General features: G+C 36.1%; 1 protein-coding gene across 1 annotated transcript; it reads right to left on the bottom strand.

The window, feature by feature from the left end:
• Positions 1 to 2369: 2369 nt before the first annotated feature.
• EMB2773 (PHD finger family protein) lies at positions 2370 to 20329 on the bottom strand. Its single transcript, XM_086591200.1, has 28 exons — positions 19916 to 20329; positions 18922 to 19031; positions 16610 to 16746; positions 16427 to 16526; positions 16079 to 16335; positions 15249 to 15356; positions 14993 to 15104; positions 14504 to 14600; positions 14199 to 14385; positions 13688 to 14107; positions 13036 to 13565; positions 12749 to 12959; positions 12558 to 12608; positions 12271 to 12429; positions 12017 to 12184; positions 11550 to 11849; positions 11311 to 11463; positions 10220 to 10389; positions 8790 to 8898; positions 6730 to 6891; positions 6544 to 6648; positions 6233 to 6466; positions 5960 to 6093; positions 5608 to 5886; positions 5217 to 5517; positions 5019 to 5111; positions 4773 to 4898; positions 2370 to 2808 (listed from the first exon to the last, which is right to left on the bottom strand). Exons 1-28 carry the CDS (start codon positions 20182 to 20184, stop codon positions 2578 to 2580), a joined length of 5313 nt encoding a protein of 1770 aa, XP_086447326.1. The 5' UTR covers positions 20185 to 20329; the 3' UTR covers positions 2370 to 2577.
• Between the last annotated feature and the right edge of the window lie 1360 nt (positions 20330 to 21689).

Raw genomic sequence — 21689 nt, 5'->3', positions numbered from 1 at the left:
ACATGATTAGCATTCTGAACATATTGTAGAGCCTCATGGCCAGCTAAAAGGTTCTGCATTCTGCCATGACCGAATAACCTTGGTTCCACGGTATTTTACATTCAGTTAGTTAATCCCAATGGCCTGTTAACGTTATTCATTTCAACAGTTCAATAAGACACAACATAACAAAAACCACTGCAATTATAGTTCATTGCGGTTTGCGGAGGTCGTTTGGGCCTTTGGCATCTCAGAATACACACGCACCCCGGATGAGTCTACACTATATGATTTACCCCGCAATTATAGTTCATTTGCGGGAAGGCATCTCTTCTCTACCTCCTCATTTGGAAGCTCTCAAGCATGCAAATTTAAATCTTTTTATTTACTTAATTTACAAATACCTCCCTCACTAAATTTAGAATAAACCCCACTTTTATTAATATAATTTGAATAAAGTCTTTTTTTTTTATTAATAATTTAAAAACATCTCTCTAATGTCACTTAAATTAAATAATTACCCTCATTTCCCACATTGAAATTAAAACAAACCCTATTTTATTATTGATAATTAAAAAAAACCTCCCTAATATCACTTAAATAACATAATTATCTCTCATTTTTTTTTTTTTTTTTAAATAGATGAGTCTCTCCTATATAATTACAATTACCATTTACAATTAGAATCTAAAAAAACCATACTAACTATCAACCTCGTGGGACAAGTTTCAAGACTTAAAAAAACCGATGCATAGCAAAGTTTGCATACTTGTATACACTTTAAGAGCATAACTAAAAAGTCGCGGTATTGACACCCCAAAAAAATGGAGTTAGCACCCCTTTGCCTAAATCCGTGGTACTAGTACCCCTCCATTTAATGAGACATTATCTATACACCCCGCCATCCAAAACACCTCACCCCACTTTTCGAGTGAAAAATGAGCTACGATAGTTAATTGCCATCAGTGTTGTCTTTTAGCGACACCCTTGTGTCGTGAGTTTGTTCTGTTGGGAATCTGACTGTCGTGGTATTTTCATCACTCATATTTGAAAGGAAGTAAATTTTTATGGAATTGAAAATGGCCGGAGTTCGGTTTCGCTAGGATAAGAAAAAGAATGGAGGAAAAGTGTGATGAGAATGAGAAATGTAAAGTTTGGGTGTCTACTTGGACAAAAAAAAGTGGGGTGCGGGGGGTTGGTAAACCCATATGAAGAAGAGACATGTGAAATAACCATTATTCCACTACCATTTTACCAAAAGGGTGCTAGTCCCATTTATGGGGTGTCAATACCGCGGCCTAACTAAAAGCTAACAAAATTATCATGCAGGTGGCTGGGTTTAAGAGGATAATTAGGTAAGTACACATTTGTGTAGGCAGTTAGTCCCTCCAATCATAAAGCTCTTTTGGAAAAGTACCGCAACCTCAATACTAGAGAGGTGTTATGAGGTTAATAACTGAGAATCCTAGTCCAAGAGGCGTTTCTAGCTGCTGCTGCAGTCGGTGTTCGTAGTACCATAAAATTTTCGAGTTAGAAGATGCTCCTACCAATACACGCCCCAAGTTGGAATTATGCTGTCATTTCAGAACTGATAATTTGGTTAGACTTTCTCCGTACATCTGAGCTGGAAAGTTGTTAACAGTCGAGACATCACACCAGAACGCATTACCAACCGAAGTGATACATGCGGGATTTGCAATTTCAGTATAGGTCAGTGTCGAATGTCATTCACACTTCCATTCCTTTTTAATTTTTATGGTTATACCGGTCAAGAGTAAGGGTAGGGCTGTCAATGGATCACCAAACCGATAATATTATATTTCATCTGAAATCAAACCGAACCAATAAAATATATTACAAACCAAAACCGAACTGAAAACTATAAAATTAATTAATTTCAATTACAAAATTAATAAATATATATATAAAATTAAATATAAATATTATTAAAATATCATATTATCAATTCGGTTCATATCGGTTTGGTGGAGGGCAAACCCGAAACCAATAAATATATTATCAATTTCGTTTGGTTTCAGATCGGTGGTGGAGGGCAAACCAAATTACCAATCCAAATCACTTTTTATCAGTTTGGTTCGGTTATCGAAACCCATAGATATACTAAGTAAGACAGCCACGCAACATATTTTTGAAGATTTTTTCTTTCCACTGCACTTTTATATGTTCAGTCCAACCACTAAAAACAATCACTATTTCCCTGTTTGAAACGATTGTTTATTTTTGTTCGCACCCTTTCGATCATTTCCACACGCACGCACACAAGGGTAAAAATATTTCAATGACTAACAAGTTGTGTATTTATATGTTACATCACTTAATTAGTTCTAACTCCTATGAAACTTGAAAATGATAGCAGTACCAAAAGGTTCTTACAGATGAACAAGATCTTCATTTAAAAAAAATGGGGGCACAGTATGGTGACGAAGATACAAAAGACTAGCAACATAAGTACCCTCTAAGGAGAGCTCAAGCATTTATTGGCTCTCTTCTTCTATTCCAGTTCTATCTTTCCTATTTTTCTTTTCCTACTTTTACAAAATGTACACATCACTGATTAGTTGTTACTCACAATTACAGCTACAACCGCCGCCTTGCTCTACTACCACTGCTTTTTCTGCCACTGTTACTGACCCTTCGGTGTTCACCTGTCCACACTTCATCATCATCATCATCCTCTTCATCATAACCATTTATCTCCCGACCAGATTTCCCACTTCTAGAATTTCTGGGAGTAGGACGTTTCCTCTTGATATTAGCAGTGTAAAGAGAGTAGTCAACAGTGTCCTCCTTCAGTGCAACTTTAAATTCCTGTGCAGCAAAGAGTATAAGGTATATGCATTTCCTCTAAGGGAAAGAAATGTAAGGCGAATCAACTGAATAGATCATCACAGTCGGTTTTTATAAAGTACTACTGGGAACCTTTTGAATGCTCTTTTCTAATGTGTGAGCATATACTACAATAATCTTCATTACTACTATGGATATGTGTGGACATGCAGTCCCACAAAGTAATAAGCACAAAGCACTGCAGTTTTACATAACAAAAGCTAAGATCCAGATTGTTTACTCCATATGCTGAAGACTCTAGGAAAAAGCAATCAGGAGTTCTGCACCGACGCGTAGTCTCTACCAATTATCCCTATACAAACAAATTGACTTTCAAGTTTTCTGCAATAATAAGGCTATGAATCCAGATTGGTATGACCAAGGTCTATGGTTTATTAATAGCTTTATCTACAAGAATATTATACAGATCAACTAAACAATGAATCTTACAATACAAAGAATACATAAAACCTAATTTTGTTAGCATGATTGTGCAGAGAATGAATGATGTCTAGCATGACACTATCATGTTCAAATTGTGTATACCTTGATTATATGGTAATAATGGTATACACTGCATTTAGCAACATCTACAATTTATTTCCAAAAACAAAAACATCTAGCTAAAAAGAAACAGATCTGAGGAAATATTATTATTATTTTATAAAAAGAAAGAGAATATATTCTTTTAAAGGAAGATCTATTATATATCTAGTTACGCCAATGTCTTTCTTATACACAAAGAACATATTACAATATCATATTGCTGTCGCCGGTGTCCTGCCGACTCTGTTTGTCAATAATGGGATTTAAGCAGGGATGGTAATGATGGTAGGCGACGTCCATCGCTTACTATAGATATCAGACAAACACAACCTTCAAAACCATTTAGTCGTATTTTTCTGTTTTTTGAAACAAAAAATTCAGTCCAGTTATCATGGCAGATAATATGCCAATACATACGAAGATCCATGGCCATATATATCGGAAAATCAGGAATCAACATCGATTTCAAATTATATACCACCTGTTTTCCATATTTTGCCTTCAAAAGAATAAAATGGCCTGTTGTATCACTAATATGTATAAAAAAATCAGAGGTCTAATATAGCAGATGATATCAATATTACGGACCATGCCAATCGTAAGTCGTAACTCGAGGTAAATGATTTTCTGTGGATTTGATGATCATAAGAATTTGCATCATATTATATTATGATAGACACGAGTTTGAATCCCCATTACACACAGGTACCAAGTGTTTGAAACGACATTTAGAATGCACTCAGATGTGACACGGGTGTGTTAGATTGATTTTGTTTTCAAGACCACCACATCAAAGCTAAATCTTTATATTACCCCTAAAACTACTCGGTCATCAGCAACCTACAACATATAAGTCTAGAGTAATATCCTTCCATTGCCATTCTTCTCTCTTTTCCTAAATCTCACTCGATGAAGGAATAAGATTTTCCTCACCTCTCTAATGTTTTCTCACTTATAACTTGTTCAAGAAAAAGAAGAAGACATACATGTGTCGTACATCTGACAAGTATGTCAGTGCGACTACAGTCTACACAGACTTTTTAGACTCTGTAAAGCGTTTGTACATACATGCAATACACTTAGGGTTGCTGGTCAGCACAGTTGGGGTAACTTCTCAAAGATCTAAACCTCAAGATCAATTTAATACAAATATTCTTTTAATAGTACTCTTCTAATAACATAGAGTTTTTCCTACATTAGTTATTTAGCAGGATATCCAACCAACAAGTTTAACGAGAAACAAAAAGAAGGTTAGACCTGAAGACCATGTACGTTAAAAACAGTAAATAATGGTATTAAGATAATGAACAATATCAATAATATAGTTACTGTGATTTAGGAGGCAAATAGAATTAAGAAAAAAAAAAAAAAAAAACAACAACAACAACCAATAAAATTACCTGGTATCTCTCAGCCAATTCTTTATAAGAGGTAGGGATATTGATGGGTGTTTCACTGATGTTGAAGGGGATGTTTTGCTTAGACAGGAACTCTCCTGGTTTCTGGGGTTCATTTGGAGAAAATGCCTGATCCAAAAATAAATCAACAAGTTTCGACCAGATTCAGTATCGTGAGCACAACTAAACCAATGGAACTCCACCACAGGGTAAACCATAGTTGTACTGAAAAAATAGTATAAGCTCTACCTGACATCGGGCATCATTTAAGCCAAAAACAATTTTTAAGTGCCTCTTTAGCTTCAAGAGAAGTTGCAAAGATATTGCAGCATGACTATCAATCTGCAAGAGCACAAAAACCAAATATATAGACAATTTCATGTATGTGTTCGATAGAAAAAAAGACACCCAACAAGCTGTAAGGGATGAGGAGAAGACGAAACATACCTTAACTTTTTGCAGATCATCATTAGAGAGGCCATGAGAATCAGCTGCAATTACAGAATCCAGGTTTGCATCGTTGCTCATCATATTGTGGGGAAAAGGGTGTGGACTCAATTCCTGTTGAATCAATCCATTTTCATGAGGAATATGAAAATTCGATTTGAGGCAAGAGGAGGTCAACGCTTTCATATTTGCCTCCAGGGCCCCTGCCCTAACTTGTATCACTCGATTTATAGCATATATTAAGTACAGCGGTTCATCGGGCAATGAAAATGGGAGGGAAGCAAGAATCTCCGCACAATACCTGGAAAACCAGAGAGATTAAGCAATATATCTTGTATATTTAGAAGAATGCAAAAAGAAGCATGCAATGCACATTGACTGGAGCACTCACATCAGAAAGGGAATTGAAGCCAGGTTTGAGCTCACAGAATCGAATTTGCGTACAATGGAGGACATGAATTTGTTTCTTGAAACACGGTTTCCTCGAATAAGCCTGTAAATTCGAGAAACTCCGAACCTTGCTTGAGCGAAGGAACTACCATCAGATCTTGCCTTCATAATTCCAGGTGATTTGTCTTGGGAGCCAAGAGACCTACTATTCATTGACTGCATGAAGCTAAACGACTGCTGCAAGCCATCACCCAAACGACTCTCAAAAAACGCAGGATACCTGCAAATTTTTTAGGCATATAAATCACTTGTTTTACATTAGTAAAGCATCAAAGGCATTTTGAGGAGCGTACTTCTCATTCATGTTCATAAGCAAATGATGCGCCAACTTTGAGTTAACCTCATGTGGATCCGTTTCAAGGGCTATAAGAAATGGAACACACGTAATTGGATGCACAAGACCCTGACGTAACACAACTTCCACAATCTGCATGGGTGGATAAGTAAGAAACTGGAAATCAATACACAGTAAAGAAGAAATCAGACAAAACGGAGGGTTCTTACATGGAAAACTCAATCTCTCATACGGGTTTTCAGAGATGCAAGTACTTAGATCACTTACTAACCTTAAGGGCAGACTGCCGAACTTGTTCATTCATGTCCAAGCATCTTCCCAATATACCATCCCAATACAACTGAACTATACCCCCGCAAATGTTAGTATCACCTGCCCCTGCAGCAACAGGCACACTACGACCACCTTCTTCAGGAGCCTGAATAACATTATTGTCCACCTTATCTTTACCCATTTGGCTTTCCGCATCGAGAAGATATTCGTACACGTTTTGCAAGGACTGCAACTGATAGAAGGTTGAAAAAACAAAATTAGAATAGAGAAAATAGAGAAAGATGCTACGCACACAAGTATGCTTTGTACCTTAAGTCGTGCATCGGAACTAGATGATAAAGTTGCCTCTAAAATCTTCCCAACATCTCCTTCCAACATATAGTCGGGCCTCGCAATTAAAACAAACCCCAAAGCCTGCACAAATAAATTACATATTAATTATAGTCAGATTAGATTGCAACTCTGAGCAACATGTAGGAAGAAAATGGTGGTCACCTGCAACGACCGGACTTTAATCCCAAAATCCTCAGAGCGGAGATAGTTTGTCAGCAACTTGAGGCTCTTAGCAACATGTACATTGGCGTAATGAGAAGTCGTCATCAACTCTTTTCCATACCGGATGAGCAACCCGAGACAGAAAAGAGACCGTCCTATGAGCTGAATTCAACAATTAAAAAGATTCAAGTTTACGACAACGACCAAGATCAACCAGAAAAAGCACATTTTGGGGCATTTATTACATGCAAAATTGAAGTATTTGGTGTTTTTTGGGGAAGAAATCATTGGAGCCTGTCTTAGCAGGCACAACTGCTGTTCATGCGGTTCAAGAGTCTCACTATGAAGAACTTAATTAATTGCAGTTTTAAACTCCACACGAGCACACTGAGCTGGTGTTCATTGAAGAAACAATACAAGATTTTTGACCTTCAACAGGAACATACAGTTCGCATGATATATCCATGTACAATAATCATATATCCTTGTCCGGTCCTGAAGACTTCAGGTTTCTTGACTCAACTCTTACTCAATTTTTCAACTGTCAGATCAATCTAATCTAATGGATCAGATTTAACACAGAGAAATCAGTTAAATCTCTCTAGAAATGACATCATGACGTTGGCCCCAGTTCACTTTCTTAAAATTTTAGTTGTTTTTCTCCACTTTTCTCTTCCCCACCATCTTGTTCATTTGTATGTTTTTTTTACAGAGAACTCTTGTTCTCTATCTCATAAGACCACTCTCACCATTTGTGCTCTTCCACTGTTATTTTCTCATATTATTATGACTGAGGATCTAATCCAGTACTTGAACATACCAAAACAAAACCACCAAAAGAAATCTTCATGAAAACCACACGAAATAACCAATTCTGGCAGTACTTCGAATTGATACACTTTTTGGCTTATGCGGATCAGAACCACTTATTACATCAGAAATCTAACCAATGCTTCTTGTGAATTCGTATAAATCAGAGAATTATACTAATTAAGAAGCTTCCCAACAATGCAACAACTCAGTTCCATAAAAGTTTATTAATCGTGTGATTTTGCCCTCGCTTCCAATCGAATGTGATTCTGAATGATATAACCACTGATTGGTAAAGGTCCATATACACTTCTACACTTCTCCCAGTTCTTTTTTTTACCAATTTCCTTGCTGTCGAAAATGGCAAAGGACCAACTATTCATATGCAAAAACAACAAAAGTCAAAAATAAAACTAAAGGACCAAAAGCCTTGCTAAAAGTCACAAGGTATCTTCTGCTTGGATAGGTGTGATTGGAATTTAGCCATTTGGTTGTATGCTTTACTATTGTAATGTTGCAGGCTTTCTCGGCCTACTACTTATTTATTAATGATAATAACTTTTACCACGCAGAAAAATAATAATAAGTCCGCATCTTGCAAACATATTGAATTATCAAAATTTCTACAAACACACTGGAAAGTAATTGTTCCCTATAAAATATAAGTTTGAATTGATTTGGGTTGCTCATTTGGAAGGACTATCTAAAATTTATTTCCTTGATGCAAGTATACAACAATCTTGTAGATGCTATGGATTGTTTATTTGTTACCATCTCGTGGCAGCTGTAGTTTACAGAATTCTCCAAAATAAATCATCAACAAAATCGGAGTCAATGTGGGGAGCTCTCACTACTAACTTCTACAATGTTCTCTAGTAATAATGACACAGCATGAAGCCAAAAAATGAAGTTGTGATGTAACATAATGAAGTTGTCTAAAAGGTTTTCATCTAAAGTATCATGTTTGTACTATGCAAACCAAAATGACTAGAATGTCATTTCAAAATGTACAAAACTTATTATACCTTCACATCCAGTACGAAACAGAAGGGAGTGGGTGTATATTCTGATCCTACCGTCAATCTGATCTTAAATGGTTGCCTAGCCTTTATCAAGAACTATTAGTATGTGTAACATCTAAGTAAATCTGAATCGAGCATGCATGGGAACGTTCTACAAGTGATAAGATCAATGAAGCAAATTAGAGAAACTTCATATACTATGTGCATCAAGTAGAATAGAGGAAAAACCTGCTTGTTGTCAAATCCAAGGGCATCTAAGCGTTTAAGGAAATACTCAACAAGATGCTCAACTATAGTTGCACCCTTTCCTGCTACTTTACAAAGTGAGCAAAGACACCTAAATGAAAAGAAACAAAGTCAGCCCCAGATACTCCAAAATTCAAGAAGTAAGTTATTTTTCACTTTCTGCACGAAAATAATGAAACTTAACTACGCATTAAAGCTCAATCAAATTATCAAAATGAAACGCCAGTATAGACATTTGAAGGTACCCAGCTAAAAATCATTCTCACCATTCAATGCACACTTATTAGCTAAGTCAAATAGATATGGATATGTGTCCAACATGGAGACCTATATGAAGTGGGACATCCTCACCATTCAATGCACACTTATTAGCTAAGTCACATAGATATGGATACGTGTGTCCAATATGGAGACCTATATGAAGTTGGACACAGGGACACAGATAACTAAAAAGATTAGTACTATTCTTCAGTTACAGAACTACTTCTTGGGATTAAGATTACAAAGCACCTCCTTACAAATAAACAACTATGAAAAATGGCATATCATGGAGTTGTAAGTTGTAACTATGCTAATCAATTAATTTCTTAGACTTTTAGGATATAGAAGAAACCTAGTTTGGAATCGTCCAACACGAGTTCCGATGTCCGACACGGAGTTTTTAAGAATATGATGTGTCCATGTTCCATATTACCATGTAATACTCAAAGATGATCAGAGGAAAGATATTCATCTAATATTCTTGTCACTTAGAAACTTCCAGATAGAACTCATTACTATCCTGGACATGCGGAGGACCGTCCAGATTCACAAATCCCTACCATGTCCTTGCAACTGAACATTCTGAACAAAATCCTGATACAAGTTGATACTGTGACCTTTGACATGGAGAGAAATTAAGAATTTGGCATTTATCTTTTGTGACTAATTTGTGTTTTTTACCTCGTTTGGAGTTGGGACCTAACTCAGCCAGTCTTTGATTTACCTCTCTTTGGCCTGTTCTCAAAAGGGCAGATATAGTATTTGTATTCTCAATTATGATTGAGTTGTTCTTTTCTTCGATAATTCCTCAAAAAAATTATTCATCCTGGTGAATGTTATGTAATAAAGACAAAGGTCTGTGCCTTGCTGTCTCTTCACTAACATGTATTGTATAAACACCATTCCGTATGTTGAAAACACCAAGAATATGATTAACTATAACACTAGATATATTCTGAAAAATAAAAAATACTAGTGGAATAGAATAGCAATGAGAATTACAACTGCCGAAACAACAAATAGCAAATGACAAATAGAGAAAAAGCAAATAACAGAGCCATTGAAATTCCAAACTTAACAGAAGCATAAGAACAACTGGAATGATCAAAACAATAAAGGTTCAATATAAGTGACTCAGAATAACAACTTACTTAATGCAAGCATGAACGACAGTCAAGAAAGAATGTCGGACAATCATGTGCTTGAGGTCCTGTTCAAGTTCTTCAACAACACTTGGTGGAAGCTTACGAAGCAGGGGTAAGAGACCATTTATTACAAAGATTATACTCTCCAAAAATTTTGCCACTGCTCGATTATCAATCTACATTAAACAGAAAATAAACATTTTAAGTAGCCTTCTGGATAACATCAAGAGAGTTTTTAGATGGAAAATAACAAAAACGCAAAGAAGAATACATGTATAATACAGCTACACGAACTGCATCATCCATTAGGATATCATAAACTGTATGACACATAGAGGTTATAGCAATTATTCCACATGAAAAAAGCTATAATAAGTGCCAGGGTCTCTTATGAACTTCTAACAAAATGGTGTAAGCATTTACAGCAAGAAACTTCCATTGGAGACCAGTCCCTGAATCCTACACCTTTGTAAACATGTCAGACAATGACTAGCCTACCCATACCCAAGCAACCAAGGTAGACAGAATCAAGAAAAGATTGCCAATTCTAAACATGGCAACCAGCTTCTGTATGTGGATTAAAGGGACCACCTGATACTCACAAAGAAAGATGCCAGCAAAATGTGGTTTAAAGGGACACTTTGAATATATCAGACAACTCTTGTATCAAGAAGGCTTCTTAAATCAATATCCATTCGCAGTCAACACAAACCCCAGGCACTCTAGTCAATATCAAATCCCTCTAGAGCTAGACCAAATTTTGAAGCAAATAGTAATTAAAAGATAACAAGCATTACACTCTCTCCACAGTTTATCCACTAACTAGAGATTGAATACCGCATAAAGTCTAAAGAGTTTCAATACCCAATACCCAGACACCACACTGTGGATGGTGTACCTGGGATGGTTGGTTAGTGCAAGCAGGTTTGCATGCCGAGTTAACACACAACAGAAAAAATCATAATCACAAATTCACAATTAAAACATACAACAGAGCAGTAATATATCCATCTGTAAAAAAAGACATGCATCGGCGAATGTATGACTATTTTGATATCTTACGACTGCAATAAAGAAACAGCAAAAGAATAACCGACCTGGTTCTTGAGGTATGGCTGGAGCGTAACAACAAACTGGGTTGGATCTGATGCTGGTGCACATAGTGTCGGATCCACAGTACAAAATGCATGCATAACCAGCACATAAGGAAGGGTACGCCCCTCCACCTCCTCATTACCTGCTTCCTCTACCTTAAAAACAATTACTTGCAAATATTTAATGCTGAAAATGAATCCAGATCACTAAATCCACAAAAATCACTCTGCACAAATCATACCTGCAATATTCTTTCCAATAAGCATCTGCACATTAATTCACATCGTTTACGTACTGATGCAACCAACACGGGATTGATTCCAACAGCTTTTGCAGATTGTGGGAAAAAATCAAGTGCCAAGTTGCGTCTAATAACAGTGACAAGTAGTTGATGGTTTGGCATCTTTTTTAACATCTCAACAACCTGCTCCGTCTTCTTTGCCACTTCCAACGGTACAGAACTACCATCTCCAACAAATTGAGTCTGGGCTCCAGCAGGTTCTTCAAACCAAAACTCATAAAATGTTTTGCAGACAAGATCCTGCAAAATAAACAAATGGATAAAGATAATCAGGCTAAACTTAGCTTCCATGTCAAAACCTAACTGCAGATGGTACCTTGTACCATAACAATTGCGAGACATAACAAAATAAACACACAGACGCATCCTTAAGCGCTAAGAAAAAAGCACAAGATCCAAATGCATACTTGAATAGAAGATTCTTCATCGCTGACACGAGAAATGATCTCAAGGCAAGCACTAGTGAGTTCTGAAAATTTAGAATTAGATGTGCACATATCTCGGATGATCTTGATAGCTCTTTTGCGAACACTCACACCAGTATCCTTTACTCGCTCAGCAACTTTCTCAAAATACTAGAATTGGCCAGCAAGAAAAAAGTATAAGGTTAACTAACTAAATACCGACACAGAACAACTATTACAAGTTAACTTTTAAATACCTTCAAACCAACGTCAGGGTGTGAAGCAATATGCCTACCGACAAGTTCCAAAGCAGCTTCCCGGACAGAGATGGCAGAATCACAAAATCTTCCTTCAACAGCCGATTGGACACGCTTCTCACATAAAACCTCAGGATCTGCTTCTACAATTATACTAACCTGTTGGAAAAACAAAATTTATACATAAATAACTAAATACACTAAGAAGGGGAAACGTGACTCCTATAGGCAAAGTAAACTATCCAAACTATAGCCAAATATCTGGAAAGACAAGGACTTGTGCTTACTGCACGTAAAGCTTTGGCCCTTAGTATAGGAGAGTTTTCCCTTAAACTTGCCTGCAAAAAAATAAATAAAAAACAAATAAAATAAAATAAGTAATTGTTTGATCTCAAAAATAAGAGAGCTGCACTTTATCATAAAATAAGTAATTGTTTGATCTCAAAAATAAGAGAGAGCTGCACTGTATCATATTCACCAGAAGCACAAAAAGAATTTTATCAAATCCTCTTGAAAATGAATTATCTTGCCCCAACGCTAAAGAAATCTTTTTGGCAGAATTCCTTGTAATCAATGAAGAAATGCTTCCAAAGTCCCGGATAAGTGCTTTTGACTTCAGCCTAGCAAGGTAGTAAATAAACTTCTCTTGGGATTTTGGGTCATCTTTGTACCACAGGCAAAGATAAAACCTGCACGTAAGTAAGAAGCATCAGTAAAGACGGACACAAAACCTTATCAAAAAGATGTTCCAGTACTTTTACGGACCAGCGAACAAAAAGATGTGCATCATCAGTAGATGTAGCATCCTGCAAGTAATTTAGAAGCATTTGTTGAACGACTTCGACTTTAGCAACAGATTCTAAAGCTTCGGAATTGCTGTCTGATACGGTGTGATTCTTTCCCCCGTCAGCTTGCTGCAACTTGCAGTATGATTGCAGAACAATCAGCTGCTTCTTACAGAGGCAAAACTGGCAAAATGAGCCACGTGTAGGAACATCATGCTCTGCAACTTCCATACAATCTGTATGGAAAGCTCTCTGACAACCATGGCAAATATATAAAATTTTGCCACCCCTTGCATCAAGACAAACTGCGCACATGTCCTTTGGGTAATTGTGATCAGCAGTATCTCCACTAATCAAATCTTGCAAAGTCCAAAATCTATCTTGTTTGCAAAGGACAGCATCATGTTTCAACCGTGCGGCAACAGTTCCAAGTAAGTCAATCGCCAGTGCACGAGTGGAAATGTCTTTTGATTTCAACCCAGCATTTTGCAGTAGCATCACACAGAGAACCTGCAAATAAATTGTAATTAACATCCACAAGCATCCAATCCCCCCCGCCCCGGGTCGCGCGCGCCCAAACAACAACAGCAGCAAATAAAGAAGGAATAGAAGATTGTAGCATGTTTTATAACCTCAAGAATATGAGCTGATGCAGGATATTCAGGCAAGTTTAATGTTGTCAGCAAATCCGTGACAAGATTCTCAATAAGCATTTTCATTTCAGATGCATCCTGAGCTTTTACAGCTGTAAGCCGCTGAAGAACGTGTTTCCAGAAAAGACAGCATACCTCTGTAGCAGCTTCATTACATTTGGTTGGGTAACTAGCATCAACTGGAATGTCTAATATGGAAGTACCGGATAATGTCTCAGGAAGAATTGTGCTGTATTGAACCAACTGAATCAGCAAAGCAGTGATCATCTGAACCTGCCTTTGCTCTTCATCAGGTAGATAATAAGCTCTCAGTGCACGCTTCGAAACTGGTAGCTTCCAAAGAAGCTGAACTGTTTCATCTATCACGAAAACTCTATGTTGTGAGTATGAAGAAAATACCTGCACCCAATTACAAACAAATAAAAACAATCATTAACAACTGGCATAAGCATAGGATGCCAACAAGAAAATGAAAATGTATATGCACTACCCCGCATATTAAACTGATGGCCTTCAGCTGCAAAATCTGGATGTTATCAACCAAGATAGTCGTAAAACTGGTCTTCAATAATTGTAGTATGCAACTATCTGATAGGCGTTCTATAAGCAGCAAATCTTTCAGAAGACAAAGTATCGTGCAAAGTTTCTGAAGTACAATATTCACAGCATCGGGAACCCTATTTTGGAAAAAACAAACTATATCAGAATACACTTCATTCTAGTTCTGCTAAAGAGCTAACCATTGCACAGAAAACCATACAAAGTTAGAAAGAAAGGTATCAGTGATAAGCACACTTGTTCCCTGTAGACTTCTTTGCTTTAGAACTCCTATAACGACGACGCTTCTTGCTCGATGAACCAAATTCAACATCCGCTTCTTCATCTTCTTCACCTGAAAATGAGAAGCATACTGATATCAGCTTCATACTAATAAAAAATATACGAATAAAATACATAAAATCCGTTCGCACGAGAGTTGATATAAATAAGTAAATAACGCAAGCTAGAGAAACATTTTGCATGTTTTTACTGTTTATTTTATTATTCTTTTGCTTTTTGTTATTGATGAATAAGCATCAATATTGGTTAGGATAAGTAACAAAAGGTCATACGCAATAATTATAGGCTGAATCATGTGAACTAACAAAAGTTGAAGAGAGTTAAAATTATGAGGGAGAGATAATGAGCAGATAAAATCAAAGTATCTCTTGAAATGGAGTGTATATGACAACCAAAAAAGCCAACATGAAAATCGATCTTCCACGTACAAGAGATGAAGCTTACCGTCAAGCCCTCCATTTTCGCTAGGTTTATGCAGAGCACGATATGATGGATCACAAGCTGACATGCAATCCATGATCTGATGCCTCGAGAAGTCCAGAATTCTATCAATGATCTGATATGGAAAGAATTCAAATTAATTTGTCAGCAGTTTCCTCGTTAACAGAAAATCACAGGAAAGATGAAGGAGGAAATATGGAGATCAGACAATGAAAATTATTTGAACTAACAAATAAGAAGCTAAGGAAGTGGCACACACCTCTTCCTTATATAGCTGCTTTGGCATGTCATGGTGTGTCATTACTGCTAGAGCTGCATGGGTGGACTCCAATGCAGAAGTGACCATTGACACGACTTCTGAATCAGACTGAATAAAAACAACACATAACTTGTCAATGTATATACTGTTTAAGTTTTCAATCTGCATAATAATTAGGACTATATTATAATACTCAGATAAGAGTGATACGGCTCCGACACCGCAAGGACACACCATTTTACACAATAATGGAGCATCCGACACAGCACTGCACTCTCTTTACTCTTTAAAGTATCGGGGTCTCATGTATAAACCCTCCACTAAACCAACTGCATCATTAACCTATTTTTCTTTCTCATTTTTTTGGTCCAGTTCAGAATTAAATGAAGGAATGAAAAAAAGGTATTTGATAGTAATGATGCACAGGAAACACCTGACAATGTGGTGTTTCTGCAGTACAACTCTGAAACTTATGGCCCACATTTTGTTTTAGCCTTTTGGGTCATGCATTGGGTATTCACAAGAGAGGGATGGACCTTCTCAAATGAACTCCTTCTGACTACTTGCCTACAAGTATCCTGATAGTGTGGCACTCCGCACACAATATGGACAATGCTGTCCGTGATCCAAAGAAACTAATTAAAACTACAGCTATTTTAACTGGTATTAAAGTGGCCCGAGTGTTTATCATTTACACTTGTAACTTTTGTTTTCCAAGGACCAAGACACTCAGGGATTTACTAAAGCAAAAGGAACTCTTAAGTCTTAACAGAACACCCTAGGGTCTGATTAATAAAAGGAGAAACTGTCTAAGAAAGGATGTAGCTTACATTTTCATTGTCATCGATGGACAAACACTCAGCGAAACGAATCTGACGATCTAAGACATTTAATAGCCTTACAAGGATGTCTACAGGAACCAAGTGCATAAATTTTTTTGCACGGATGGACATTATTTCACTGACAAGCATTTTAAGATCAGTAGATGACATTGGTTGTGCATCTGCTTCATCCTGATCTTCATTGAGACATTCCACTCTGCTACATAATTCCTCCACCACCTCGCAGAAGCATTCAACAATGCCATCTAAAGTTTCCAATTTAACCTTTTAGTTCTTAAAGTAAGAAATAAAAAGCAGAAAATAGCAGGACAAAATATAAATAAAACTGACACTAACTTTGAATTTCAACAGGATCTGGCCTGGGAGGCATAGAAACATCCTCACTTTCTTTTTTCCTAACTTTAGGTTTTCTTGAAGAACCAGAATCCTGCCCATTCTGCAATTCAGATTGACAATTCTTCTTTAGGAGGAAGAAGCTAATTTGAATTATGCATCGCTTTGAGGGAAATGATTACCTACCTTAACCAGGTTTCCACCTGAATGATGATAAGAAGTTCCTCCCAACTCTCTTTGAACATGAGTAGTAACTGGTACATTTTGTTCATAGAGCTTTTTTTCAGAAACAACACTATTAGAACTTCGTTCCTTGATAAAACCTGAGAAACTTAAACAACACAGTGTACAATAAGCACATAGTCATTAAATACCTCAAAAAACAGAAAAAAGAAAAAATAGAATAAAACCAACCATTGCCATAGGTATGCATACATACAGACACGCACAACAGGCAGAGAGAATTAATTTCATCACCGCATCATTCTACACAGAATAGGATAAGGATCCCAATGGTCACAAACCTCTTGCACACAGAAGTTGCAGTTTGTGGCGTCATTGATCTTTTCATATTGAATAGCAATTCAGATGAAGAATGCAGTCCACCACTTTATGCCCAAGACATCATAACATAACATTTTAGCTACTAGTAAATCCTTAATAAAGTAAATGCTGGACTAATTCTTAAAAGTCACTCCTAGTTATTCCCCGCTTAAACCGCCCAACTGTTAGCCACCACTCACCAGAACCACCTGGAGCGGTGCCACTCCCAATCCAGAATCTCAATCTTCCAGTTTGTGAATGTTCTCTACCCTCCCCCCTGACCCCACCACACACACACAAATACCCATTTCTCAACTCTGAAAGTAAATGCTTGAATTAGGTAAAGATGATCAACTATAAAAGCAACCCCTTCCAAGTGTAATCTCCTCCCGCTAAAAAAAAAAATGAAAGGAGTACTGAATCTTTCTAAATCCTGCAGCAAATCAATAGGAGACGTCCTCAATAGGACCTTGAAGAGCAGTCGAAAGGTTTCCCAATACCTTGCCAAGTCACAAACGTCTCTAACATAAGGTAGTATACTCCACAGTTGTTTCCCCAAAGAAAAATCGCAACTGACTCGAAAAAAACTCTAAAACAAGTTTAGGCATCATCCACATATGCCTAAAGTGAAAATGAAAACAAAGGTCCAAAGAAAAGATAATGTAAGTTGAACCAACTTCCACATAAAGAACATTAATCAAGAGTTAACTTTTCAAATTTACATGAATTGTCACTTCAGAATTATCACAAAAGTTGCATATTGTAAAACACAAATGAAACTTCACTCAAAACGGAAGTTCACAGAAGAAGCAAATAGGATGTTGCCACTATCAGTGTATTATTAGACGCAAACCATCTCCCTAACGTTAATTATGACCAGAAAGAAACTTTCCAAAACGAAACCATATTGATGCCAAACTATTAATCAGTCGCCTAAACCCACAGATAGTGGACCCAGAGGGCTATCAACACCTCATCCTTGAAACCGCAATCAAACTCTAATTGGTTCTTAAAAGAACATGTCAAGAAGAACTGAACATAATTCAGAACTATTAAGCAAAATGGCTACTACAGCATCCAATCACAACAACCCCATTACAATCAGAAGTTAAGAGTATTATCTTAATGGCCAAAGGGTTATTCTGGCATTTTAGCTGGTGAAAGGATTTTAATGGCACTTTAAGATAATACCAAATGTAAAATGGATTTGATACGCTATCTATTGGAAAGTATGGTTGGAACCACCATTTATCTTTATAAGTCATATTGGAGATTATCATAAAAATAAAGGAGCTTTTGTCCATTGATGGAAAGTTAAACGGCAAGTCAATCACTGCAATAATATCATGGTTTGCACTGGGCCGAAGTTGTATTTAAATATTTGTAAATCCGCATTTATAAAACTCAAGTACATAAAGTACAAGTTCTAAAGCATTCTTGCAACTTCATACATGATCAACCCACTCCTTGTCAGATCCAGTTTATTTCTTCCCCCACGATTGTAGTTACGCATCTATAGTTCGTAGGCTCATAGCCCTTTTACTTGGTAACCAAAAAATACATAAGACCTGGGTCAGAAACTATATTTTGCCAGCATTATGCTTGAAAAGTACCACACAGAAAGAATCTATATGTAGCCGGCATTATACATGAGCAATTTGTTCTTTCCTCTTTTTCTACAAACGTATTATGCCTAAATGATTGTTTGTCTTTACCTTATCCACAATGTGAGTGCTCTTCGTTACTGAAACATCCCTTCGCATATTACATTGCTGTTCTCTTTTTCTTTTCTTTTTTTTTCCTTCTTTTTTCTTACTAAAGTATGTAGAAGGGTGCATTTCAGTACCAAATACTGATAACTAACACTACTCAGTGGGTTAACGGTTTAACTCTTCAGTAATACGAGATTCAATTAAACATTGAAGGAAGGTGAAAAAGATAAATACTATTGTTACCTGGAACGGTGTATTCAAATGCTTCAGAATTGTATTTGAGAACTTCTTTAAAAAGAGTTGAAGAATGTTCAAAGCTATGCGGGATATTACATGCAGCATCTTTTAGTTTCCTGCGCATAACACATTGATTAGCTATAAACATTTAAAACGATGAAAGTTAACATTTACAGCTATGGTTCTGCTGATTCTATCTTCCCGTTTTAGCATCTATCCACTGGAATAATGAATTTAATTCAAGCTCAACAATACACACTTGAAAAATTAAATAATTAATCTCGTTTCTATAAAAATGCCAATGAGAATATGAGACAAGGTTCAAAACCTAACCAACTATGTAAGGTTTGCATGGCCAAAAAATCAGAAATGGTAAGGGTGGAGTCAACGGGAACTGTTATGAAGGAATTAACAGACCCAAACATGGCAGTCCACGCTGTAGAGATTACTTATATCTTCCATACTTTTGTCGTCTAATAAACAAAGAAAAAAATTATAGAGATGACGTGAAAAACCAATTCAACCATGGCACACAGAACCCCAACTGATGCTGATAATAGTCCAAGGATATTTCTGGCATATTACTTAATAACGAAATATCTAGTTTTAGATAACAACACCCATTATATATTTAATTTAAGTCTAAGCATTCATTTATACCAGCTTCTCTCAAAACAACAAAGCAATTAATAACATTGATAACAACATGATTCGCTGCACTTATCCTATAATGACAAGAAACTATTTTAGCTACACGTGTAACATTCCATTCAGTTAATAACATTTGCTCAAGCACACTCTAATAATTACCAACTCATTAATAATAGTTCTTTATAACTACTTACATCAAGATAATCATGATGAAACACATTACAAAATTCAAATCTAGTAAATCTCACATAAATTTCAAACAACTAAACAGAACTAACAAAATTTACGTACATTATCACTACTTCACTCTAAACATAAAAATTCACAGTACAAAAACCTAAATACTTACAAGTAAGAAACATCGGTGTCTTTAAGAAGATGAGCAATTCTACTAGCATGAACAACAACTTCACTCCGATCAATCGAACGGAAACAAGTAGTTGCAGTAGTAGTATTATTACTAATACTCGATTCATTATCAAACAATTTCAAATCCTGATCAACTGAACCACAAAAAACAGGTAAAGAAGGCAAAGGTAAACAAGGAGCAACTTCTGAATGAACTGTATTTGTTAACCGACATGATTTTTCACTTCGATTACTACTACTTGAACTCATTTGTAATCAATGTTTGTTGATTTGAAATTGAAATCTGAGAAATTAGGGTTTTGAATAGTGAAATTAGGGTTTTGAGAGTGAAGAGATTTGAAAAAGAGTTGAACCCTAGAAAAAAAATTGGGGAGAAAGAAGCGGGAGAAGAAATGAGGAGAGAGATGAGTGAAATGAGGAGTGGGGTATTTGTAGTCAGATATTGGAGACCAGTCTCGGTTTTTTTAATTGGACGGAAGTACCCTTGTTGGGTTAGTGGAATTACAGTGGGAAGGTTTGTATGGGATAGCCGGTTAGTAAACTTTTGTGTTTAAAATGCGACTTATATATCATCATTTTGTTGTGAAACTATGATGTTAATTTCATCTCTTAATTCTGCCAAACGTTTGTTTTAGTGGAAAGAGATGATTATTTGAGAAACTGAGACTATTTGTTGTAATCGGAATATATTAGATGTGGCAATTATGAGGTTAGTCACTATAGATGGAAATTCAACATTTGAAGCAACGTATTTTTTTTTATTTTGGTGACTATTTAAGTTTGAGGCAACATGATAAAATATATATGATTAGGTACCGTGACAGAATGAAAACTATTGTTTATGCAGAATTGATGCTGGTGGTATCGACAGTATATTTGATGACTAGAGATGGCCTATTTTGGTGATAATATTCGGGTTATAATGATATATTGTTATATATGGCCGATCAACAAAACCCTGGAATATATTGATATATAATCTTTATATCGGTTTTACCGATATATATCGGTTTGAGAGTCGGATTTCTTTGAAAAAAGTGGTTGGAATCTTATTTGATGACAGATGGTACGAGAAAAAGGTGTTGGATAAGATCGACAATATAAGACAAAGTATAAAATCTTTCAACAAGAGGAAAAAACACATGAGGATATGAACTTCCAAAAATTATAAAGTCACCTAAAAAAAAGGGAAAGACTATATACAGATACTAGATCTCTCAAGGCATACCCTATTTTTTCTCAATCAGGCCCCAAACTTAAAATTGTCGTTGGGCACACCCTTCTTGGCCTTAACCCAAAAACAAAAAACATTATTTTCTCTTTTTTCTTTTCACTTTTCACTTTTCATTTTCTTCGGCTGTTTCTTTCCTCCTCCTCCTCTAAAATAAAATAAAAACCAAGTGTTTAAGCTAACATCGTTTCAACGTGTTTAAGGTAACTTATTTATCCTTTAACTCTTCTTCTCTAGTTAAAATCATCGTTTTGACGCTCACTTTGTTGGTAAAAAAATTAACTTTTTTATGAACTACTTTTTTCCCATTATTATTTTCATGTGTTTTATTATGTTTTATGTCGTTTCTATTGAATTTGAGTTTACATTTGGTGATTTTAAGTGAGTTTAGTGTTTCAAGTTTGCATTTTTATGGACTTCTTTTTTGATGATTGATGGTATAGTTATTATGACATGGTGATGCATTTCTTTTATTTAAGTCATTGAATGTAAATTTGTTTGATATTTTGTGTTTGATGCAATT

Source organism: Coptis chinensis, chromosome 1 (assembly GCF_015680905.1).
Source record: "Coptis chinensis isolate HL-2020 chromosome 1, ASM1568090v1, whole genome shotgun sequence".
Taxonomy (NCBI): Eukaryota; Viridiplantae; Streptophyta; class Magnoliopsida; order Ranunculales; family Ranunculaceae; genus Coptis; species Coptis chinensis.
This window is presented reverse-complemented; position numbering and strand designations above follow the sequence as displayed.